Raw genomic sequence first — 26,616 nt, forward strand, 5'->3', positions numbered from 1 at the left:
GAGGAGTTTCAAAACATCAAAAGAACATATATTTTGTTTTAGAGACAATAGGGATCCACTGAAGCTTATTGAACAGGAGAAAAACCTGATCAGATCCATGCTTACTTAGGAAGATTATTTTGACAGTCATACGAATGGGGAATTGTAGAGGACAAAGTTTGGAAATCCAAAGACCAATGAGGTTACTGTAATAATCTAAGTTACTGGAGAATATTTATAGAGCATTCTAAGGTTGATGAACTGTTGTGTGTGTGTGTGTGTGTGTGTGTATGTATGTACACACACATATATATAAAAGGAAAAAGAATGCAACCATCTAGGATCAGAGTGTGAAAAGATAGGATTTTATTCATCAAAAGTTAACAACAACAGGCACATATTAAAATGAGTATGGCAAAGCCTTTACAAATGGCTTTGCACTGAAGCTTTCTCCTCCAAAATGGCTGTTGCAACAAACTGTAAACATAATTAATAAACAGTCTTTTACAGTAACAAGGGGAATACAAATGAACTAAAAGCACCAGTTTCTCTTAAAACTAGGTTACAGTTGTGCTTACTGTACTTAAAACAATTTAAAATAAACTACAAAAATGGAATGTTTTAAGTTTAAAATTAGTTCTTAAATTTTGTCCTAGAAAATATCTCCTTTTCTCATCAAAAGGCCCACTGAGGGGTAACATTTCACCAAAGGGAGGGACAAGAAAACAATGCACTTTTTTTTTTTTTCAAATCAAAACAAGAAGTTTGGTCACTTAGCTGTGTGCATAGTTTAAGGCATCTGTAGCAATTTGTTACAGCTTCCGAAACTCCCTCCCCCAAGTGTGGTTACTCACTAAGTCATCACATTCTAAAAGAATAAATTAAAAGTTTACAGTTTAAATCCTTCCCTACAAGGATAAACTCATGTACACACAAACGCTCAAAACATTCAAACATTCTCTCTCTCTCTCTCTCACACACACACACACACACACACACACACACACACACACACACACACACACACACACACACACACACACACACCCCTCTCTCTCTCACCCCCACACTCATGCAAAAGTTTAAAATTCCTTTTTCACACTCTCACTGCAGCGAAAGGGACATTTGTACCCTTGGCTCCAAAGGACACATTTCCCCATCCCACTATATTTCAGATTGGCAAATACCCTGAGCTGATTATGGTGTTTTTAAACATTCCATCTTTTCTTGCATGTGCAGGTCGAGTGTACAGTAGTAAAAACCACATGCAGCGTCTTCCCTGCAGAACAGCGAGACAGCTCGGACATTGTTCATCTTCCCATGCCCCACCCCCCCACCCCCCCCAACCCACCTCTCAATTTAAAACTGGTATTTCTACTTTAAAAACAAAATTACATTCCCACACAGCACTGGAGTGAAACTTGGGCTGTATTCTCTGATAAAAGCTCAGTTCCCAGTGTGTAAAGTAAAACCATAGCAAATGGGAGACTTGTGTGGCATCCAAATGAGAGGAGAAAGTCAAACAAAAAGGGGATGTTTGGGTAAAGAGCTGCAGTCTCAGATTTGATCTTAAAAAACTGAGTGGTTCTTTCACAATCATGCTCCAAGGCAAATTTAGAACCCGCATTTTTAGAGTCAATTTGTAAACATCAAGTCTTGTCAGAGGCAGCAGAGGCTGGGCACTTCACATTTCCATAGTTTCCATAGCAAGAACTTAGTGGCGGCAGGCCTTCTTTAAATCTTGTCCCATCAGCCTAGTTAAGTTCCGAGAGACCTCTGCTGAAGGAGCCATTCTGAGGCTCACAGTTTTGCTTTAAAAAACACCATGTGGCAAACCATGAAATGTCCTCTGTTACTCCTGGAGGGTCTTGTCCCTGCTATGTTTTGCATATTCAAGGGTTCACACAAAAGTCAACTGAGGCATATGCATATTGCTATATGTTCAGGTTTCGTAATAGAAAGTAGGTTTAAAAGATCCATCAAAGGAAATCTTAGAAATAAATAATGCTGGCATCATTCCTTCGGAAACCTCAGCAGACAGGAGTTAAAGTTCTCTCACCTCAAGACCCCATTTCACAGTTTTTAAAACATCGTCTAAGAGTCTGTTTTGTGCCACTGATTCTGGGCAGGCCAGGTGGAGGTGGGGTCATAACAATTGATTTTCCTGAGGTAATAATCCAGAGTCTACTTCTTGAAAGGCAGTATCAGTATCATCACCACTGCTGCATTGTTCTCTCTGCATTCCCTTCCAACTGGCTTTATTGAGTCCCACATGACCAAGCATGGTCTGCGATAGTCTGGTATTTGAAAATCTGGCCCACTCTGCAAATAATGGCTCCACTAGGTATGTCATAAAGCCTTGAAGGGGAGAAAGCAAAAACAAAAATACCAAATATGAATTTATTTTTACATATTATCTTTTACAAAGTCTGTTAGCAACTTTAAAAGCTTGATTCAATATTTCCAGAGTCTATAATTCTCCATATGAGACTAGTAGGGAAAATTTAAATACCTTTTTAGTGGGCTCTATTTCTTGAAATTTCATGCCCTAGAATACATGCAAACCTTCAAAACAGTTAAGAAACAAACACAATTACACCCACAGAGAACCCACAACTCAGCTGCCACTACTAGCAGTAATGGTCAAAATGTACCTGACCTCTTACAGGACACCAGAGTGTGATTTAGGATAGACGGGGGTTGGACAAAACACCAAAAAAGCAGAGAACCCAACAAAGTTGTAGCAGAGACTTAAAGAGATTCTATAGAAAGAGGTCATACGAGCATAGTGATGGAACTGTGTAAGCAGTGGGAACAGGAGGGCCTACTGAAAACTCGGTTGTGAAGTCTATCTTTCCTTTAGCTTAATTAAGACCCCATCACTGATTATGTTCTATGTTGATTATAAGTGTTATTCTACTAAAATGGCACGAAAGCATAAGTCCTGATTTTAAAATACCAAAACCAGTGCATTTTGCAAAATTCAAACACTACATTGACAGAAACTAATGTGTATAATAAAGCCAACAGAATATTTTTAAATAAAAAAAGCTTAAGTTAAAAAAATAAGCATAACTAGTAACCTAATCAATAGCTCTAATTGATTTTCCCTGATCCATAAAAGGTTCATGTGCAAGTGTAAAATTTCAAATTATATCTTAGCAGTCAGTAAGGGGTAATGGGGCTAAGTATCAGATTTGAAAACAGCAAGTAATGAACAATTTATACAGAGAAACTTCTGAATAAGTCTCAGTAACAACAAAATTGCATGAAAAATAAGATCCTTCATGACAGGGCTTTAAACTCTCAAGTGCTATGCAAATGTCAATTATTAAGCAACAGTGGCATTTAATTCAAAAAATACAAGTAGCAGCTGAGTCAGTTACTGTGCTAGACAAAGACACAATAGTTATCTGTCCTCCAGAAGTCTGATCTAAGGGAGAGACATTATATCATAAATACATACAAAACACAGACAACGTAAATACAAAGGCAATTTCTGAGCACTGAATAAATTAGGTTACTAGAAGAGTCAAATTTTACTAGAATGAAGACACTGATTTTCCTGATAATTAGTTATCCGTGAGGAAGAAAAATGTCATACTTTCATATTCTCATATCACCCAACGATTACTACTACATAACTGCTTATACAGGCCTTTAAGATTTGCAGTGTTTTGCACATATTGTTGCACTGGATTCGCAACACAAATCCTATCAAGCAGATTTTATTATTCCCATTTTATAGGGGAGGAAACAGAGGCTCAATAAAGCCAAGTGATCTACCACATGGTCAGAGGTGGGATCTGTCCTGATTCCAAGGCCTTCATCACCTCATGTCTGAATTATTACAGCAGTGTGCTGGCTGGTCTCTTTGCCTCTCTCCTTACTCCAGTCTATCTTCCACTGAGCTGTCAAATTGATTTTCCTTACGTGTAGGTTTGATCAAGTGGCTCCCTATCACCTCAAGGTTCAAACAGAAAATCCTGTTTAAAAAATCCTACCATCCTCTTATCTTTCCAGTCTTCCCATACCTTACTCTTCTTCACCTCCAACTCTACAATCCAGTGACACTGGCCTCTTTTCTTTTCTTTGGACGAGACACGTCGTCTTCCAACCCTCGGTATTTTCACTAGCTGTTTCCCATGTCTGGAATCCTCTCCCTCCCTGTCTCTGTCTCCTGACTTCCTTCAAGTACAAGCTAATTATCTTCTTTAAGAAGCCTTTCCTGATCTTCATTAATGCTAGTGCTTTCTCTCTATTAATTCTAATTTATCCTGTATATAAGCTTGTTTGTGTTGTTTGCATGTTGTCTCTACCAATTAGACTGTAAGCTCCTTGAGAGCAAGGATCATGTTTTGTCTTTCTTTGTATCCCTAGCACTTAGTATAGTGCTCAACAGATTGTAGGTGCTTAATAAATGCTTAGTAACTATACCAAGTTATAGATGACAGTTTTGACACAATAACACAATCCACATTAAAATGAAATCTCTTTTGATGAGGATCAGGTGACAGAAAGTCTGACTATAAAATATTATTGCTATCAGGGTTTGTTAACTATTTTTCCATGGGTATCTGGGAAGGTTACCAATCCAAGGGAAAGGAGTACCCTTAACCACAAGGAAAATCAGGTCACTTGAGCTAATTCTCCTTATAAGTCAGGATGATGAATTACTTCAATTGCAAACTGAAGTCAGATTTGTGGAATATATATAGGGAAGTCTAAAATAGTAACCTGAAACAAACACACATGAGAAACACACCATCAATGAATTCCTATTCAGGAATTTTAAAATGAGTTATGAATAATACATTGAATAAAATTTATCCAGAGAATAATTAAAGGTGAGACTCTCAAAATAGTACTTGACCTCTAATCAGGAAAGACTTCTTAGATGAAATGAGTCTGAACTGGGATCATTAAATTATCCCACTGGGAGAAACTAAGTGCAAGCGTGAAGAAGGCCAGAAGAATTTTAAGAGTTCAAACTTAAGATTAATTTTGGAATTAAAATGAATTACAAAATGTGCAAAGGGCTCTTCCTTCCTGGACACCAATGAACTTGTATATTTCATATTTAATTGTGAAGAAAAAAACACTTCAGAACACTGGGCCACAGTGTGATTTAGGTTTAAGAGTTACTTTAGGATATGCAATGAGGAAGGGATTGGTCAGAATATCAGGCTTCTTGTTATGGATACCATTAGAATAAAGCAATTACCACACTTCTGAATTGCCAACTAAAACCAAGGTCACATGTAATGACAAATGGCTCACCTTCTGAAATCTGCTTAGTAGTTTTTATGAAAGCTGGTGATCTAGGTCTAGTTGTCTGATCCACATTAGATATCATAGAACACAGAGTAGCTTTACTGTCTGGGAAATAACAAGGTAGAAATCAAATGGAAAACTTTGTGCACTAAATAAATATATCTCTCTTTGCTGTAATTTGGTAGCCAAAAATAAAAGGGGACAATTACTGAATAAAGCATTTTTTTGTGAGTGAAGAAGGTGGTGATCATCAGAAAAGGAAGCGAGTACCAGAGGAAAGAAGTGGGCAGGAGGGAGCAAGAAACTTAACCCAACTGAGATCACAGGCAATGAGAAAATGGAGAGAAGATAGTTGTAATGGAAAAAAAAAAAAGGAATTGGACATAAAAGTATTGGGACAATGTTCTCCTTAAATAAGACGAATACTTTTGGAATCATTTTTGTTTTTCTTTTTTAAAAAATATTTGTTCTTACAAGAACTTCTTAAAAAAAAAAAATCCCAATGGTGGTTCTCTAAGGCAAAATGCCTTCCACACTCAGAGAAAGAAATATGGAAGTCATTCGCAGAATGTAGCAGATCATGTTTGTGTATGTGTGTGTTTTTGTGTATCATGTTTTGATTTGTTATATGATTTCTTCCATTTATTTTAGTCCGACTACATAGCATGACTATAGTGAAAATGTACTCAATAGGAAAGTATATGTAGAACCTATACAGAATTGTATGCAGTCATGGGGAGGGAGGTGGGTAGTGGGGGGTAGGTGTGGGGGAGATAAAATCTCAATTGTGTGGCAGTGATTGTTAAACATTAAAAAATAATAAAAAAAAAAAGAAGAAAAAAAAATATTTGTTCTTTTTTTCTTACATTTGAGTTTCAAGCTGTTTCCATCCTTTTCTCCCAACCCCGCACTAGAGAAGGCCAACACTTCTCTCTCTCTCACACACATACACTTTTATCTGTGAAACTAGACAACACGTAATTCCTTATGTTCTTTCTCTGAAGGTGGGTCCTCTGCAGCTCATCTGAATATTCACATAACTCAGAGTAGCTGAAGACATTCACATAAACTCCTCAAACAATACCGCTGCTACTGTATACAACGTTTTCTGTTTCACTCTTCATTATTTCATATGAATCTTTCTATGTTTCCCTCAAATCAGCCTTCTCATCATTTTTTACAGCACAGTAGTATTCCACTAAAATCACACAGCACAACTTGTTCAGCAATTTCCCCAACTGATGGGCATCCCTGAAATTTTCAGTTCTTTACTTACCACAAAGAGAACTACTATAAATCCTTTGGAACATATAGGTTCTTCTCCTTTTTTCCCAATCACCCTGGGAAACAGATCTAATATTGCTGGGCCAAAGGATAAACACAATTTTATAACTCTTTGGGCATAATTCCAGACTGCTCTCTAAAATGGTTGGATCAGTTCACCAACAGTGTATTAATGTCCCAATTTTTACAAATCTCATTTGTCATTTTCCCCTTCTATCATTTTAGCCAATCTGATAAGTGAGATGGCATCTCAAAGTTGTTTTAATTTGTATTTCTCTAACCAATAAAGATTTAAAACATTTTTCATATGACTACAGATATCTTTGATTTGTTTCTCAAAAAACAGCCTGTTCATATCCTTTGATCATTTATCAATTAGAGAATGACTCATATTCATATAAATTTAATAAGGTTCTCTAAATATTTGAGATATGAGTTTTTTAACTGAGAAACTGTCTATAAAACCCATTTCTACTCACCCCCAATTTTCTGCTTTCCTTCTCATCTTGGCCACACTGATCTTATTTGTATACAACCTTTTAAATTTAACGTAATAAAAAATATCTATTTTATATCTCACAATGCTCTCTATCTCTTGTTTATTCACAAAATCCTCTCCTATCCATTGATAGGCAACATGTTCCATGTTCTTCTGATTTAGTTATGATATCTCCCTTTATGTCTAGGTCCCATTTCTGACCTTATCTTGGTAAACGGTGTAAGATATTGGTTTATACCTAGTTTTTGCTAGCCAGACCACTTTCCAGGTTTTTCCAACAATTTTTAACAAACAGTGAATTCTTAGCCTGAAAGTTTACAGTCTTTACATTTATAAAACAGAAGGTTACTATGATAATTTATTATTGTGTATTTTATATACCTACTCTATTCCACTGATTCACCATTCTATTTCTTGGCCAGTACAGATAGTTTTGATAATAACTACCTTACATTAAGATATGGTATTGCTAGATCTCCTTCCTTTACATATTTTTTTTAACTCTTTTGACATTCTTGACCTTTTGTTTTTCCAAAAGAATTGTTATTTTTTTCTAGTTCAATAAAATAATTTTTGATAATTTAATTGGGATAGCACTGAATAAGAAGATTAAATTAGGTGGAATTGTCATTTTTATTATATTGGCCCAGCTCACCTACAAACAGTTATTATTTCTCTATTTAAATCTATTTATACAAGTTTTTTTTTTAAATTATGTTCATATAGTTCCTGGATTTGTCTTGGCAGGTATACTCTCAGGCATTTTATATTGTCTACTTATTTTAAATGAACTATCTCTTACTATCTCTTCTTGCAGGGGTTTTGTTGGTGATATATAGAAATATTAATGATTTATGTGGGATTATTTTATATCCTGCTACTCTGCTAAGATTATTGCTTCAACTAACTTTTTCGATGAATCTCTAGGATTTTCCAAGCATATCCTCATACTGTCAGCAAACAGACAGTTTTATGAGCTCACTGCCCATTTGGATTCACTTAATTTCTTTTTCTTCTCTTCTTGCTATTGACAGCATTTCTGGTTTGTTGGTTGTTGCCTTTGTTCTTGAAGAGGACCAAAATGACTTACTATGTTGGAGTCAAGATACAGTGTGTCTGACTGTGGTTGATCAAACCAATATGAGCTTAGGATGCTCTACCACAGGCCAGGCACAAATAGTCCATATGAACATTTGGAATGGCCATGTCTCTACATTTACTCATCTCATGTTTCTTTTGAGCTACTACAATTTTGGTTTGCTTCTTGAGCCCAGCACCTTCTTTGATGTGGGCACACCATGCTGTGTGGTCCTTTGTCAATGTCTCCAATATCATGCAATTGATTCCGAAGTTCTTCAGAGAGACTCTAAATGTGTTCATCTACCCCATGGGTGCACATTTCTGACCTCCATCTGAGTGCTTTCCTTGCATGAATTTTTCATGAAGAACATAACCAGCCCATCAGAGTTGTACTCTCTGCAGTAGAATTTGAATGCTTGGCAGTTTAGCTTGAGGAAGGACTTCAGTTTCTGGTACCTTATCTTTCCAGGAATCAGAATGTCCCTAAGATAATTCATATAGAAGCAATTCAGTTTCCTAGCAATGGTGCTGGTAGACTGCACAGGCTTTACAGGCATACAACAAAATGGTTATGCAGACTTTTAGTTTGGTAGGCACTCTTACTACCTTTTCTTTCCCATATTTTCTGTCAAGCCTCCCAAACACTGAACTAGCTCTGACAATTCATGCATTAACCTCATCATCTATGTATATCACTAGAAAGGATACTGCCAAGGTAAGTGAATTTATCCACAGAATTAAAAATTTCTCCTTTTATTGCAACTGATGGTTTCATGTATGTATGGTATGACTGATGGAGAACCTATGTTCTCTTAGTGTTAAATTGTTAGGCCAAAATTAGTAGAAGTAGCAGAGAATCAATCCATATTTTGTTGCATCTCAGTTTCAGAGGCTGCACTGAATTCAAAATTATCTACGAACAAAGAAATCATGCACCAACTCTCCCTCTACTTTAGTGTTGGCTTGTAGTCTTTTCAAGTTGAATAATTTACCATCAATGCAGCAGCTAACCTGGATGCTGTGTTCATTCTCATCAAAGGTGTCTGACAACACTGCTGAAAACATCATGCTAAAAAGTATGAGGGCAAGCACACAGCCTTGGTGACTGAGCAATCATGCCGTCATGAAATTAATGTATAATATTGATGAACTCCAGGCAACCAAATTTTGACATAATTTTCTATAAGCCCTCTTGATTGACAGCATCAAAGGTCTTAGCTTAATGAATATTGTGTACAGACCTCTATTCTGCTCCTGACATTTCTCCTGAAGTTGTCAAGTAGCAAATACCATATCAACCATTCCTCAGTCCTTTCTGAAGCCACACTGGCTCTCAGGTAGATGATCATCTTCCAATTCTATTAAGAGAACTCTGGCAAGAATCTTGCCAGCAATGACTGAGAGAGAGACTCCTGTGATCGTCACAGGACAATCTATTTCCTTTACTTTTGTAGAGATGGACAATGGAGGAATCCTCCAACTCTGGGAGGGAAATAACCTCATTTTGCAATAAAACCCAGAAAATTTCAGTCAGCTTTTGTATAAACAGTAGATCCCCTGCCTTGTAAATCGCAGCTGGAATAGGATCAGCACTAGGAACTTTGCCATACGAGACAAACCTAATGGTATTCAAAAAACCTCTTCTTTAGTTGGAAATTGAGCTAGAGAGGGATTGATTTCAACATGAGGTATGTTGTCAATGGCTTCAGCACTGATTGATGATAGTCTATTGAGAATGCAATGGAAGTGTTCTGCCAATATCTCCAGAATCACATCCTTATTACTACTAATCAATGTGGCTCCATTAGCACTGACTAGTGCAGATGCACCATATGTCTTTGGCTCTTCACGGCATCACAAAAATGCTTCGGATTGTTAATATCAGTGTAAAACTGAATTTCATCTGCCTTCTTGCTGAGTCAAGAATCCTGCAAATCTCTAAACTTCATGTGCACTTTACTTTTGATGGAGTTAAATGCTACCTTCTTAGGAACAGATGAATTGTTCTGATAGTAAATCCTGTGGAGTTCTCATTTTTCATTTAGCAGTTTCTGAATTTCCCAATCATTTTTGTTAAACCAATCTTGATATTTGATTTTCTGACCCAGATGAGTAAATGCAGTGCTGTACACCAATCTCTGAAAGCTGCCTGCTAAAATTTCCAATATAATATTGAATAATATTGGTGATGATGGGCATCCTTGTTTTACTCTTGAATTTACTGGGAAGGCTTGTAGTTTATCTCCATTACAGATAACGCTTGTTGTTGATTTTAGGTAAACACTTCTTATCATTAAAAAAAATCAACTTATACCTATACTTTCAAGTGTTTTTAAGAAGTAAAATTGTTGTATTTTGTCAAAAGCCTTTTCTGAATATACTGATATAATCATGTGATTTTTGTTGCTTTTTGTTATTGAGGTAGTAAATTATATTAATAGTTTTCCTTATACAGAAGCTGTCCTCCATTCTTGATATAAATCCCACTTGGTCATAATGCATCATCTTTGTGATATATTGTTATAGTCTCCTAGCTAGGATTTTATTTAGGATTTTTGCATCAACACTGAGAGAAATCATTATTTCTCCTTCATATTAACAATCAATGGTTGAATTAGGACCAGGACTGTTTTTCGGAAGCCTGCAGATTGTTCAACTCTGAAGGGCATTGCTAAAAATGAGACCAAATTAATTTTCTCCTCAATCTTGTTCAGACCCCACCCAACCACACAAGGAGGGGAAGGAAGCTCATTGTGTTCTACACAGGTATCGGTGGGGATAAATTCTTTGATTTGACTGCCCAAAGTTAGGCAATTTTGAAGTAAATGATATAATTAAAGTTACATCCCCCAGTGAATAGGTTCACCTCTCATTGTAATATTCATTCTTATTAACTTAACCAATCAGAGTTGATTGTGACCCTCAGGAATACTCACTCTTCCAAGGGTACATAAACTGTGAAGCTCACTGTCAGGATTTATCTTTGGCATTTGACAGTGTCACTGACCCCCCTTTGTTGGTAATATGCTACCATTATTAATAAAATTGTTAATTACCCAGAAATTATAGCTCTTCAATTTTTAAAATATCACATTTATTAGCAAAATTGATTCATAATTTCCTTCTCTGTTTTTGCTCTTCCTAGTTTAGGGATCAGCACCATATTTATTTCATAAAAAGAATTTGGTGGGATTCCTCCTTTATCTATTATTACAAACAATTTAGTTAATATTGGAATTAGTTGATCTTTAAATGTTCAGTAGAATTCACTTGCAAATTCATCTGGTCCTGATACCTTTTTCTTAAGAAGTTCATTTATGGACTTTTCAATTTCTTTTTCTAAATTAGCTTGATTTAGATATTCTATTTCTTCTTCTGTTGATCTGGGAAGTTTTAATGTTTTTGCAAGTATTCTCCCATTTCACTTAAACTGTTATATTTACTGGCATATAAATGGGAAAAATACTCCTAATATATCTTCATTAGTAGTGTATTCACCTTTTCATTTTTGATATTAGGGATTTGATTTTCTTCTCTCTTTGTAAAAATTATTAACTAATAGCTTATCTATTTTACTAGTTTTTTCATAAGACCAACTCCTAGTTTATTAATTCAATGGTTTTCTCACATATAATTTTCAGGATTTCCAATTTTGTGTTTAATTGGTGATTTTAAATTTGTTTTTATCCTAGTTTTTTAAACTGCTTGCTTACCTAATTCGTTAATCTGCTCTTTCTCCATTTTATTAATGAAAGCATTTGGAGATATAAACATTTCTCTGATTACTGCTTTTGCTTCATCTCATAAGTTTTTATTTGCTATCTCATTATTATCATTCTCTTCAGTAAAATTATTTACTGTTTCTATTACTTGTTCTTTAACTCATTCATTCTTTAAGATTCGGTTCTTCACCTGCCAGCTAATTTTTAATGTGTTTTCATGGTCCTTTATTGGATGTAATTTTTACTGCATTATGTGAAATGAATGCACTTAACATTTCTGCTTTTCTTCATTTAACTATAAAGATTTTATAGCCTAATGTATGGTCAATTTTTGTAAAGGTGTCTGGCTTCTCTCAGAAAAAGGTATACTACTTTCTATTCCCATTCAACTCTCTCCAGATGTCTTTCATATCTTGCTTAAGATTTTATTAATCTCCTTGATTTCTTTCTTATTTACTTTTTGATTAATCTAGTTCTGAGAGGGGAAGATTGAAATCTCCCACTAGAATAGTTTTGCTATCTATTTCCACCTGTAATTCATTTACCTTTTCCTTATAAATTTGAATGCTACAGCATTTGTGCATATATGTTTAGTACTGATATTACTTCATTATCTATAGTAATTTTTATCACAATGTAATGTCCCTGTTTATCTCTCTTCAATAAACCTATTTTAACTTTAACTTTGTCTAAGACTATGATTGCTTATCCTTGCTTTTTCTGCATCAGCTAAAGCATAGTAAATTCTACTCCAGTCCTTTATTTGTACTCTATGTGTAGCTCCTATTTTTAAATGTTTCTTGTAAACAAAATACTGTCAAGTTCTTGTTTCTGATCCATTTAGCTATCCATTTTCATTTTATGGGGAAGGGCATCCCATTCACTTTCAAAGTTATAATTACTAGCTGTGTATTTTCCCTCCATTCCATTTTTCCTTACTGTTTCTTCTTCCTCTTCCCCTCTTTCTATCCCATCCCTCCCCATTTACTTCTGACTACTGCCTCCCTAATCTGCACACTTTTCTAAAAGTCTCTCTCTTATCCTATCCCCATGCTTATTTCTTATCTGCACACCCTTCTAAAAATCCCCCCTTAAACTCTTCTCTTGCCCACCCTACTTCTCTCTAAGTTAAGAAGACTTTTCTATCCTACTAAATATATAAGGTTTTCCCCTCTTTACCCAGTTCCAATAAGAATAAGGTTCCCATGCTACCTGCCTCTTCACCTTATCTTCCCCTCCACTATAACAGTTCTTCTATTCACACTTCTTTTGTATGAGATAATTTACTCCATTTTGCCTCTCCCTATGCAATTTTATTTTTTAGGATTATTCCTTCATCAACTCAACCCCAAGATTCCTACCTAAATATACTCTTTCAACTACTCTAGTAATGATGACACTTAAGAGTTACAAACATCATTTTCCCACATAAGAAATAATCAGGTTAATCTTATCCTTTATAATTTAGTCTTTCTTATCTACTTTATGTTTCTCTTGATTCTTATAAGTCAAATTTTCTATTCAGTTCTGGTCTGTTCCTCAAGAATACCTGTAAGTCCTTTCATTTACCAAATATCCATTTTTTCTCTTGCAGAATTACACTCAGTTTTGCTGGGTAGGTTCTTTTTGGCTGTAAACTCAGATCCTTTGCTCTTCAGAATATTATATTCCAAACCCTTCAGTCTTTTAATGTAGAAACCACTAAATCTTATGTCATCCTGACTGTAGTTCCACGGTGTTTAAATTGTTTGTAATATTTTCTCCTTGACCTGGGAGCTTTGAAACTTAGCTATTACATCCTTGTGAATTTTCATTTTGGAATCTTTTTAGGCAGTAATCAGTGGATTTTTTCAATTTCTATTTTACTCTCTAGTTCTAGAACATCAGGGCAATTTTCCTTAATAGTTTCTTGAAGTATATATTCTCTTTTTTTATCATAACTTTCAAGAAGTTTGACAATTCTTATATTATCTCTCCTTGAACTCTTTTCCAGGTTAGTTGTTTTCCTAATGAGATGTTTCATATTTTCTTCAATTTTTTCACTTTTTTTTCATTTTTTCGCTCTTTTGATTTTGTTTTATTATTTTGTGATGTCTTATGAAGTCAACAGCTTCCCTCCTGCCCAATTCTAATTTTTGAGCAGTTTTGCCCCCAGTAAGATTTTGGATCTCTTTTTCCAATTGTTTTATTCCCATTTTCCTCCTAATTTTCTTGGGGTTTTTTTTGCATTATTTTTATCTCTTGATATTAATTTGAGAAAAGCTTCTTCAACCTCTCTTATTTGATTTTTAAAGTCTTTTTAAGCTCTTCCAAAAACTCTTTGGGCTTAGGACCATTTTACATTTTTCTTTGAAGCTTTACAAGAAGCTGTTTTGTCTTCTTGCAAGTTTGAACTCTGATCTTCTCTATCACCATAGTAGCTAGAGTTAAGTTCTTTGTTTTTCACTCATTTTTTAAAATGGCTTATTTCTTGGTTAAATTTGTGTTAGAGTTGGGCTCTGCTTTCAGGGTGTGGGGATAATGTTTCAGGCTTCAGGTTTTTCATGCTCTTTTATTGAGTTCAATCTGGGGGCCTCTGGACTTCTTGGTTCTTTCAGTATTCTATAATTCAAGACCAAGTATGGTCACTGTTCCTTTGGCTCACACTTTGATTTATGAGTGACCTCAGGTACTCCACTCCACCCCTGAGTCTTTTGCTCCCTGTAGTCCCTCAGGCAGTTGAAAGTGTTAGCTTGCTCTGCTGCTGCCCTGGAACCAAAAACTGAAATCAGGGACTCTGCTCTCCTGAGAGTCACCACAACCAGTAGAGTCCCTGCCCCTCTGTGACCATTCTCACTGATGTTTGCTTGTTCCTCCTTGCCCACATCCAGAGGCTGAGATCCCTACTGTTCAGTGCCTGTTCACTTGGGTCCCTCATTCAGCACCAGCAGAGGGTGCTGCAATCTTTTCTTGACATTGTGGGGGTGAAGCTCTCAAAAATAAGGCTGCAACTGACACAGCTGCCCCAGGACTTGCTATTTGTTGACTCAGAAGTATCTACCTGTACCTCCCTCCGGTCAGACCACCATCCTAAGAGGTCATATCTTTCCTCATGACCAAAGTTGTCTTAGGCTGGAGTGCTGCTTTACCCTGACTTCTAATTATTTCTGCCACTCTATAATCTATTTTGAGGCATTATTTTGAGCTATTTGTGGGGGAATTTGGGAAAGTCATGTGGTTATCTGCCTTATTCCACCATGTTCCCACAATTCTCTCTGAATAACTGTTTTTTTAGAAATGAAAGGGGTCATTTTTGTTTTTCCAGCTAATTTAACCAATGTGTCAAACTGACAACTACTGATGATCTTTTAAGACTGTACCTGCCTAATCTAGATATTTTTTTCTGCTTTATAGCAAACCAAATAAGTAAACATGAAGTACAATAAAAATGCTGGAAAATATTTTAATAGAATAAGACAATATTGAAGGTTATATTTCAAAGATATTTCTCTTGAAAAAATAAAAGTGAAAGCAAGTAATGGCATTTTTCTAAAAAAGTACAGAAAATATATACACTTACCAATTTGAATGTTAGCAATTGATTCTGTCTGCCGGTCACACAGTGGACTCACACTCAAATGATATTTTTTTTCAATATCTCCTACATAGAAAAAAATAATAAAGATGAGAGAATATTCTCAGTTCTCCCAACAGTAAAACATTGTCTCTGATGTCCTTCCCAGATTCAAGATTCATGATATCATGAGTCAGAAGGTGTAAAGGATCTCATTATATAACAGAATCATTCAATGTTAGAAATGAAAAGTACATCAGAGAAAACATTTGATACATAATCTAATCATCTAAGAGATCAAAAAACTTCCCAAAGGCATGTGACTGAGTTAGTAATAATGTTGAGATTAGAACTTAGAACTCAGGCTTTCTGGATCCCAAATGAAACTCTATCATAATACTTGCCTATTTAAATATTTGTAAAATTACTGACTTGGTTTTGCCTGTAAATTCCTAAGAATACAGAAACACAAGTCGACTAATCCCTCCATGAATTATTTTTGAGCTGGTTTAAAAAAAATTATTCAATGTCTAAAGACTAAGTTAGCAGTGCATCAAATGAAGATAATGAAAGACTTACTGTATATTCACTACTTAACAATTCTTACAAATAATGCAGATCATAGTGCATCTTCACCTTAACCTGTCTGATTTTTGTCCATGTTATTTTGTCCATGTATTTTCATATGTGATCCTGCATGTGTGTAGGAGGGTTTCATTTATTTCTTTTAACATTCTATGGGGACCAGCACAGCATTGAAATTCTCTAATATTTCTTGCTCTTGCTACATAACCAGACCACTTCCTTTTCCGACCATTAAAAGAAGTGTGGCAAAAGGGATAGTTCTGAACTTGGAGTCAAAAAAGACCTGGATTCAAATCCTATCCATGGCACTTCTTGTGCTACCATTTACAATCACTTCATCTCTCTGAGTCGCAGTTTCCTTGTCTGCAAAATGAGGACTATTGTGAAGATCAAATGAGATAAACACATAAAACATTTTACAAATTTTAAAATTCTAGAGGAATGTCTCTTATTACCACAAATTTCAGGTGGGATATATTTTGTGTCCCTTCTTTTCAATGAATCATTGTTAGTAATACGCTGCTGTAATATTCTGCTTGTGCTTATTACATGCCTCTCCATAACCCTCTTTTAGGTCACTCACAATTTTGACTTGTTGGAGAATGTGACAGTTTGTGACTCCTAACCCAAAATAATACTGTGAGAATATTGGTATTTATCAGATGAATTTGTGTCAGAGTAGTTTAGGATTGTTAAAAACACTATGTAATCTTCCCAAAACAGTCCAACTTATTCCTTTCGTCTACTCAATTCTAGACTCAGCTCACTATCCATCTGGAGAGGCTGTCTAAGACATTTGTACTGTGAGACTAATTCAAGGGACTGCCCATCCAAATGCATATCAGAAACTGAACAATAAGCAGTCTTAATCCGTTTAGTTTGCTCTGTGTGAATTGTTCAACTTATCCTTTCTGTGGTTGCAGATGTTACTGAAGAAACTACATTATTCTGGGGCTTTGTGCAATGTCATCTGCAAACAGAAACATCTGGATGATCTTAATATCTAAAAAGGATCTCTTTTCTACTTGGTCTCTGCAGCTCATTGTGTGACACTAGTGAACCCTTTTGGGGGGCATGTTTTCTCCACATTTTATACCCTGCTTGATAGAGGTGAACAGCAGATTTTGACTATTGTGTCAAGGAATTTTGTAGAATCTTAATATATTCATCAGTCTTCTTGCTTGAAAAAATCTTTCAGATGATACTTTATACTACATAGTCAAATACCGTTTTTTAAAGCAGCCAACCAGTGTGTACAGCATGATCTTATAAGTGATATAGTCTGCTGTAGAACACTTTTGCCTATTCCCTTTTCATACTTCTATGTCACATGTACTACTGAAAATTACACATTCTATGAGTAACTGACTCCACAGACTCCTCATCTGATATCCGAGTAAATGAGTTGTAATGAGTTACCTTGATGGAAGAATTCTTCTGTGACTTTTTCACTCCATTGCTTGCTTAGTTCCCAGGTCCGGCATGGGTTGCATATATCAGCACACTTCAAAGCCATCTAGACAATACAACAACTATTACAATCATTACATACAGAAACAAAATTACTTTCATTTTTATTGTAGAGTATAAAATGTTTGCATTAATTTCTCTAGTGATAAAATTAAACCAGAATTACATTATGTGCAGTTACAAAATAAGAAAACTCAGTCTATTATATTCTGAGATGATGCTATCTACAATACTATGTATGCAAGAAAATATTGAGTATCAGTGCAGAACTTCTAATAAGCATCATTGGGGATTGGATAGGTCTTTACAAAATTGTTGTAATTTTACAGGTTGTCCTCTTGCAGTGCTGACTTTACCATGCTGATGTTCATACAAGGCTTTCTAGGTTTCTTGAAAAACTTACTTCTCATCACTTCCTTCAACACTATAGTATTCGTGAAATTCATATCCTATAATCTGTTCAGCAAGTTCCCAACAGGTACCACTTAAGTGTGCAGTTCTTTGCTTTTATAAAAAGAGCTGTCATAAAGACTTTTACACAAAAGTGTTCTTCTTTCCTTGACCTATAGGCCTACTCATAGTATAGCTAGTTCCAAATGCTGCACTTTAATGACTTTGGGGGCATAGTTGCAGTCTACTTTCTAAAAAGACTGGACCAATTCACAGCTCTATCAATAGTGCATTAATGTGTTTATTTTCCCTCAGCTCTTCTAACAATTGTTACTTTTCTTTTGGTCATATTTGCCCAACAGATGGGTATGTGATCTGGAGATTTTTTTTTCAAGCAGCTATTGATAGCTTAGATTTCTTCACTGAAAAACTGTCCATTTATATTGTCTGACCATGGTAAAGTTGTAGAAAGGCTCCTATTCTTTATATAAATTTGAATCACTTAAAAATCTTGGAAATGAGATCTTTCTCAAAGAAAACTGCACAAAAACTTTCCCCTTCCAGATAACTGTTTCCCTTGTAACTTTAGTTGCATAGTTTATGCAAAAACTTTTAGATTTTATGTCTTCAAAATTGTCCATTTTACCTTCTGTGATTCTCTCAGCTCCTTATTTGCTCATGAACTCTTCTTCTATCTGTAAATCCAAAAGGCACTTTCTTCCTTGCTCCTTTGTTTGTGATGTCATGCATTATATTTAAGTCATGTATCCACTTTGAGTTGATCTTGGTATTCAGTGTGAGATGTTGCTCTACACCTCGTTTAGTTCAGATAACTTTCTAGTTTCCTCTCAGTATTTATCAAAGAGCCTTTACTCCTTCACAGCTAAGGGATTTGGGATTATCAAGCACTAGGCTATTAGGTTCGTTTGCTCTGCTGCGTACTAAATCTCTTCCAGTGACTGACTTCTCTACTTCTTAACCATTACCAAATTCTAATGAAATTTTGTAGTACAGTCTGAGATCTGGTACTGCTAGACTCCCTTCCTTCTTCCTTTCCACTTTTTTCCCCCAGTGATTTCCTTTTAAATCTTGATTCTTTGTTCCTTCAGATGAATTTTTTATTTTTTCTAGTTCTATGATAGTTTGACAGTTTGAGCACTAAATAAGCAAATTAATTTAGGTAGATTGTCATTTTTATTATATTGGCTTGAACAAGAACAAGATCTGTTCGATTATTTATTGTCTTTATTTCTGTAAAGACTGTTTTGTAATGTCATTCATGCAGAACCTGTGTACTTCTTGTTAAGAAGACTCCCAAGTATTTTATGTACTTATTTGAAATAGAATTTTTCCTTTTGTCTTTTCTTGCCAGTTTTCGTCACTAATATACAGAAATGTGGTTGATTTATGTGGGTTTATTTTATATCCTGCAACTTTGCTGATATTACTAATTAGTGCAACTTAAAAAACTGACTATCTAGGATTCTCTAAATAAGCCATTATCATATCTTCTACAAAAAGCAATTAATTTTGCATGATCATTGCCTACATTTATTTTCATGTCTTTTTTCTTCTTGCTATAGCTAGCATTTTTATTCTCATGTTAAATAGTAATGGTGATGATGGACATCATCACTTCAACCTCGATCTTATTGGAAATATCTCCTTTCATATGTGCATGTGTTACACACACACACACACACACACACACACACACACAATCACACCTTGCCAAGTTTTTGATAAATACTATGTTGAGGAAAATCCTATTTAGTCTGTTTTTTTAGTGTTTGCAACAGAAATATTCTGCATCCACTGATAAAATCATGTGGTTTTAAATTATTTTAATTAATGATCCATTATCTTTACAGTTTTCCTTACATTGAACCAAACCTGTATCCTTAGTATAAAATCAACCAGTTTATACAGTGTATATTCCTAATCAAATGAGACAATAATGGTGCCTAGGACATAGTATGTACTATATAAGTCAGCTATCATTGTAGCTTATTTGCTAATATTGTATTTAACATTTTTGTGTAAAAATTTATTAGATATTGTTCTATACTTTTCTTTCTCAACTTTGTCTTTCACTGGTTTAAGTATGAAGCCCCAACTTGTATCATAAGGGGAGTTCTTTTACTGTTTTTGCAAACAGTTTATGTAATAATGGAATTAATTGTTCTTTGAGTATTTGATAGCATTTATTTGTAAATCCATCCGATATTGGACTCATTTTTCCTTTGAGAATAATTTATATTCTTCCCTTTTTTTCATTTGTGACTTTATTTTCCTTCTTTTTAAGAGTGACTTAAGTAATCAATTCCTTTATTGATTATTCTGGGTATTTGGTATCTTTGTAAATATTCATCCATTTTATCTAAGATACTGGTTTTGTTGGCATATGATTAGGTTCTGGTTCTTTTTGGTAGTTTCCTCTTATTTCTCCTTCAATTGTGGTGAATTCTACTTTCTAATTTTTTAAAGATCAATATGGTCTTGCTATCTAATTATTTTTTGCCACATTAGCTAATTCTTAATTAATTTCATTCATTTAAAAAAAAACTCCTACTTTTATTTACCAAATTAATTTTTTGCTTTCAATTTTAAGTTCTTCTTTGATTTTCAGTGTTTCTACTTTGTTGCTTTTTTATCTGTATACCCAATTAGTTGATTTTTTCCTATCTTTTGTTGATGAAAACATTTAGACATAAAAATTTTCTCCTTAGGATTACTTTAGCTGCATTTCACAAGTTCTGTTATTGTAATTTTCTTTGACGAAATTTTATCTTACTTCTATGATCTGTTGTTCGACCCATTAATTGTTTAAGATTAAATTATGTAGCAAAGCAACTCTTGAGATCATCTCTAAACTGCTATCTGGTTTGGGTCCTGGAAGAATACTACAGAAGAAATAAATCCTTAATTTCATGATTATTTTTTCTAGTACAGAGGACATTAATTTAGATAGTATTGTCATTTTTTGGTTAACTGGTTCATCTTAACAATGAGCAATTAATATTTCTCCACATTTATGTCTATTTTTCTAAAGAGCATTTTGTAGTTTCATTTACATAGTTCTTGAGTGTCTTGTTAGGTAGATTGCCAAGAATTTTATACACTCAAGTTATTTTAAGTTTCTATTTCTATCTCTTCTGGCTAGGTTTTGTGGGTAATATAAGGTATACTGATCATTTACATGGATTTGTTTTATACTCAACAACTTCCCTGAAGTTTTAATTAACTTTAGTTGACTCTCTTAAGTAAAGCAACACATCATCTGTAAATAACTCAGTTTTGCTTCAGTTGCCTATACTTATCTCAATTTCTCTTTCTTCACTTACTGTTTTATCTACTACTTCTAGCATTATATCAAACAGCAGTGGTGATACTAAATATCCTTGCTTTATTCCTTATGGTATTGGAGAAGCATTTAGGTTATCTCCATCACATATGATAGTATTCTGTGGTTCAAAATAGATACTACTTAGCAAATTGATGAAAGGTCTAAAACAAAGGTCTGTATTTTCTAGTATTTTTTTTTTTAACAAAATTGGCTGTTGTAGTTTGTCGAAACGTTTTTTATATCTGATATATTTATTGTTCATACATTAATACTGTGTGCTAAAGTGTCCAGCCCATTTCTGATTCAGATATAAGGCTAAAATTAAATCATCTAATTCTACCAATTTTTAAGATTCTAATATTAGACTGAAGATTTTCTTCAAAGAGTTTTTCCCTCAGATTACTTGATCGGAAATTTCTAATTAAAAATAGCTACTTTAAAATAATAGCACTGAGTATTTCCTAGCTGTTATTTGATGCATTAAGATATAAACTGACTCATCTTCGACTTGATTCTTTATGAAATGTGGATATACATAGCCTTTCTTAATGGGAAAACTTATTACTATGGAACTTAAATTCTACCTTAAGTATAGCTAATATGTATATCCACAAAATATTACTATATTTCATCTGATTTGCTACAGTAAGCCTAAGAAAGAAGCAATACTATTATTTCTCATGTTACAAATGAGGAAATTGTGTTTCATAAAGGTTAAGTGAGTTGCATATGGTCAGATAGGTTCTAAATGTAAGAGGGGGGGATTTGAACCTAGATGCCTCCTGATTCCAAGCGTAGAATTCTTTTCACTAGAATTCTTTTCTTCTTTTCAAAAATATTACAATACAGTATGTAGGTTTTTGCTATTTCAACAATGAGCAGTATACTCAGATTTTAAATAAAAAGACCATCATCTGCACTGCCTCTCACTGATTCTACTATACAACCAAACAATGCTGATACAACTTCTCTCCATGGAAGTCACAGCACTTTTATTCTCCAAAGCACAGGAGTTGGCTTAATTTGCTTTGGAGAGGGTACAAATTCATTCCTGTCCACCACTTCTAATCAACAAAAGACTGAAGGAAGAGAGAGAAGGAAGTTTAGTAATTCACTCCAGCTTTCTGCCTCTTCCTTTCACTACCTGGTTCTACCAAATAAGCTGCTGCCATGAAACACTGTTGAAAAAACGGAAGAAAAGAAAGAATAGAAGGCAGGAAGCAGAGGAGGAAAGAGACAGCAGAAGGCAGGGAGCAAAGGCAGAAGGGCTAGAGATCCTACTTGTCTCCCTCTCAGCCTGACTATTGTGGAAGGACGGGAACATTCACAAGGTAGCTGCAGTTATAGTCTCTCAGGAACAAAGATGGGAAAATCGGAGAGGAGTAAATGAAGGGAATATGTAAAGGTAGCAGAAATTAACAGAATTTGTCTTTGTGTCTCTGTGACAGAAACAGGGAAGAAAATTTTCTATCTGTTCCTATATATGTGAGAGCTTCCTCCCACGTTACCTGGTTTCTAATGGCCAATACTACTGCCAAAGTAATATTTAGTCATCTAAATATATTTCAGTGCTGGAAATCAAGCAGGCCTGTGTAAATTAGTGGGTCTTGGTATCTGAAGAATGTGAATGAATGTGAGAAAGGATAGTGGGGAAAGGAAAATATTGGTCCCTCCCCCCATTCTATTCATACATTTTTTTTTCCTCTTCTTCTACAGGTACAAATTTAAAAGGTACATTAACATTCATCTTTTATACACAAGGAATAAACATCTGTTTTTAAAGTATGGAGTAGTTTGAGTAAGTAAACTGAAAAATGTCAAGTTGATTCTTTCTTACTGTATCGGCAAGGTAGTTTCATTAAAACATTTTAAATCAAATACTAACAGTTTTGCTTTTCAAAAACATTATTACAATACAGTATGTAGTTTTCTGCTATTCTGACAATGAGTAATATACTCAGATTTTAAATAAAAAGAAGAGTATAATCACCTGTTCTTAAGGGTATATGATAATCAAAGGTACCTCCTACTAGCAACTTATAAACATTAACAATCTCATAGCATTGCCTCAGGATTTATGCATCACTAAAATACCACTCTGATACAGGAACATTTTATTTTTATTCTGATTTAATCTATATGACATACATTAAAAATACAAGTTTTATAAGTCAATGTCACCTGTAAAATGAAATGTCGATGATTGGCATCTTCTAAACATAAATCTCCTTTGTCCAAGTGGGATCTAAACAATGACAGATATTCATTTTGTCGACTAATGTCCGTGGCTAGAATCAAAGCACCTATCTGGTTTTCCATCTGTTGTCTGGAATGAGAAAAACAGACAAATTGTGACAAACATATTTACAAAGAGCAAAAAACTATAAACATTTCTCAATTTTATTAAAATTTATATCTATAAAATATCCAAATTCCAACTAAAATGATTAGCACAGGATGAACATATCTATCTATAATCATGATGTGAATTATTCTTGTATTTAAGTAACTACAGTTACGTCTAAGATGGTTTTCAGAAAGGTAGCCACATCCAAATAAGCAGGGATAGCACTTATACAATGTCAGAACTAAGGTGGAATTATCTGCTTTGGTAAACTTTTGGAAAATTTAAAGGGCCAATTATCTAGCATGTTGTAGAGGAAATTATTCAGGTATGGGCTAGACTAAATGGCCAGTGTTGAGGTTCAACAATGAAATTCTACGGCCAAGATGGATCATTAAATCTGAATTTGGATGCCTTTTAAGGATTTTTAAACTAAATTATTGTAGTCATTGTGTATACTATTTTGGTTCTGTTTCATACGGTTCTCAGAGGACGCCTTTCTGTTGATAACATGATGATTTACTTGGAAAACTCAAGGGACTTAGCAAACATACTAAGAAAATTAATAGCCTCAATGAGTTGCAGGCTACAAAACAAATGCATCTTCGATATATTAGAAACAAAACACAAGAAGTAATAATAGAAAGGGAAATCACATTTCAAATAACTACAAAATGCATACTATGTCTGGGGATCAACCTCCAAAAGCACACAAAAAACCTGCTTAGATTCAATCACAAAATGCTCCTTAAAGAAATAAAGAATAATTTAAATAGCTCAAGGAATATTCAGTGCTCATGGCTAGACCATGACAATACAATAAAAATGACAATACTATCAACATTAATCTACATTTTTAATGCCAAACCAATCAATTTACCAAGGGGATACTTAACAGAACTTTATGAAAACAATAATAAAACTCATTTAGAAAAACAAAAGCTCTAGAATATCAAGAGAAGTAATGAAAATAAGTAAGAATGAAGGGGGAATATTACTATATAATAAAGCAATAATCAAAGCCACTTGATATTAAAGAATAGACTGATGGATCAATGGAAGGGACTAGACAAGGGAGATACAGAAACAACAGAACTTAGTTTTTGATAAAGTGGAAAACATAAGTTACCTAGGGAAAAACTCCCTATCTGACAAAAACTACTGGAAAACTGGAAAGCAGTCTGGCAGAAATTAGGGTTAGACCAATACCTTACAACACACAACACAATATATTCTCATAAGATATATGACCTTAATATTAAAGATCATATTATAAAACATTAGAAGAGACATACACCTTTCAGAGCTAGGTATGAGATATTTTCACAAGCAAATGATTTAGAAGTGATTACAAAACATAAAATGATTACTTGGGTCATTTGAAACTGAAAACCTTCCCACAGACAACTTTTACGCATCTAGGAAAAGAAGTGGTTAAATGGAGGAAAAAAAAACTTTGTTTCAAATATTCTTGATAAGGATTGGTATTGCAGATATATAAGTAATTAATAAATATGTGTATATGTGGTATGTGTGTGTGTGTGCACACACACGCATGCATGCACATGACTAATAGCCATTTCCTAATAGGTCAAAACAAATGAACAAACAACTCTCAAAAGACTGCAAAGTATTCACAACCACATGAAAAAATGTTCCAAATTGTTAATAAGAAAAGTGTGCAAATTGGCAAAAAATGTCAACAAGTCAATGTCAAAGGTGTTGTGTGGAAATAGGCAACCCAATACACTGCTGGTGGTGCTGTGAAATGGTACAAACATTTTGAAAAGCAATTTGGAATTATATCTAAAATGACTAAAATTCCCCTATCTTTTAAATTACAGACTCCATTACTCAACTTATAACCCAAGGAAACCACTGGTAAGAAAAAAAGGTCTCCCTATACTCCAAAATATTTATAGTAGCACTTTTTATGGCAGCTAAGAATTGGAAACAAAGCAGATGACCATCAATCGGGAAACGACTAAACAAAATGTTTTGCATGAATGCAATGGAATATCACTGTGCTATAAGAAATTATGTAGGGTAGCTAAGTGGTGCAGTGGATGGAGTGCTGGGCCTGGAGTCAAGAAGACTCATCTTTCTGAGTTCAAACCTGGCCTCAGACACTTACCCTGGGCAAGTCACTTAACCTTGTTTGCCTCAGTTCCTCATTTGTAAATCAACTGGAAAAGGAAATGGAAACTCCTCCAGTATCTTTGACAAGAAAACCCCACATGGGGTCATAAAAAGTTGGACACAACTGAAATGACTCAACAACACAAAAAGAAAAGATATATGTGACAAATGCAGAGAAGCATGCTAAGATCTATCTGAATTGATGCAGAGAAAAGCAAGCAAAGCCAATAAAATAATCTATTCCGTGACTACCACAATGTAAAGAACACCACATGAAAAACTCAAAAGTAAATGTAACAAAACTATAAACTGGGACTTGAAATTTGGGAAGACAGCCCCAACCTATCCCTTTTGTGGAGACTGTTAGCTCACACAGGTTTTGGACTTTTTCAGTGTATTTGTAAGTTGTGTTGACTTTTTTTCCTCTCTAAAAAGTACTGTCTTATGAGATGGCTCTTGGGGAAGAAATACAGGAGGGATACAAGGGATACTATAGTGATATAATAAACAGAAAATATCAATAAAAACTTCTTTTTAAAAAATCACTTTTGGAGATGAGTCATAACAACTAACATTTATAAAATGAATTGTAATGTAAAGTAACTGAAGCAGAGGGAACAATTAAGAGACCTACTGTAAATAAGGGCTTGGAAGTGGGGGGTGTCTGTGAATGATGAGAATAGGATATGTAAGAGAATGTTATAAAGATAAAAATGACATCTGGCAACGGTTTTGGTATGTGGGTTGAGAGTAAAGAGTCCTGGACTGCAATTATATTCATAATTTTTTATGACATAATAGTAATTCACTGCATTTATATGCTATTTTGCAATTTATGGGAACCCACTTTGTTTCTAGATTTTGGGAGGCTACAAGTTAATTTCATGGTCTTCTGGCATCCACCAAGTCTAAAGGGCTCCTACCCCACCCAGAAGGGACCTTTATATCCCC

The 26,616-nt window shown here is 34.6% G+C and overlaps 1 protein-coding gene across 9 annotated transcripts in view; it reads right to left on the reverse strand.

The window, feature by feature from the left end:
- Nucleotides 1–322: 322 nt before the first annotated feature.
- Nucleotides 323–26,616, reverse strand: part of PDE7A (phosphodiesterase 7A) — a 146,937-nt gene continuing 120,643 nt past the window's right edge. For 5 of the 9 annotated variants that reach the window (XM_072604702.1, XM_072604697.1, XM_072604698.1 and 2 more), the window contains 5 exons: nucleotides 23,364–23,508; nucleotides 17,396–17,492; nucleotides 15,398–15,478; nucleotides 5,260–5,358; nucleotides 323–2,337 (listed from right to left, as the gene is read on the reverse strand). In XM_072604702.1, coding sequence (XP_072460803.1) covers nucleotides 2,126–2,337; nucleotides 5,260–5,358; nucleotides 15,398–15,478; nucleotides 17,396–17,492; nucleotides 23,364–23,508 — 634 coding nt within the window. In that variant the 3' untranslated portion in view covers nucleotides 323–2,125. The remainder of the gene's footprint in view (nucleotides 2,338–5,259; nucleotides 5,359–15,397; nucleotides 15,479–17,395; nucleotides 17,493–23,363; nucleotides 23,509–26,616) is intronic. The other 4 variants (XM_072604705.1, XM_072604703.1, XM_072604699.1 and 1 more) reach the window with 1 other exon arrangement.

The sequence above is a fragment of the Notamacropus eugenii genome, chromosome 4, assembly GCF_028372415.1.
Source record: "Notamacropus eugenii isolate mMacEug1 chromosome 4, mMacEug1.pri_v2, whole genome shotgun sequence".
Lineage (NCBI taxonomy): Eukaryota > Metazoa > Chordata > Mammalia > Diprotodontia > Macropodidae > Notamacropus > Notamacropus eugenii.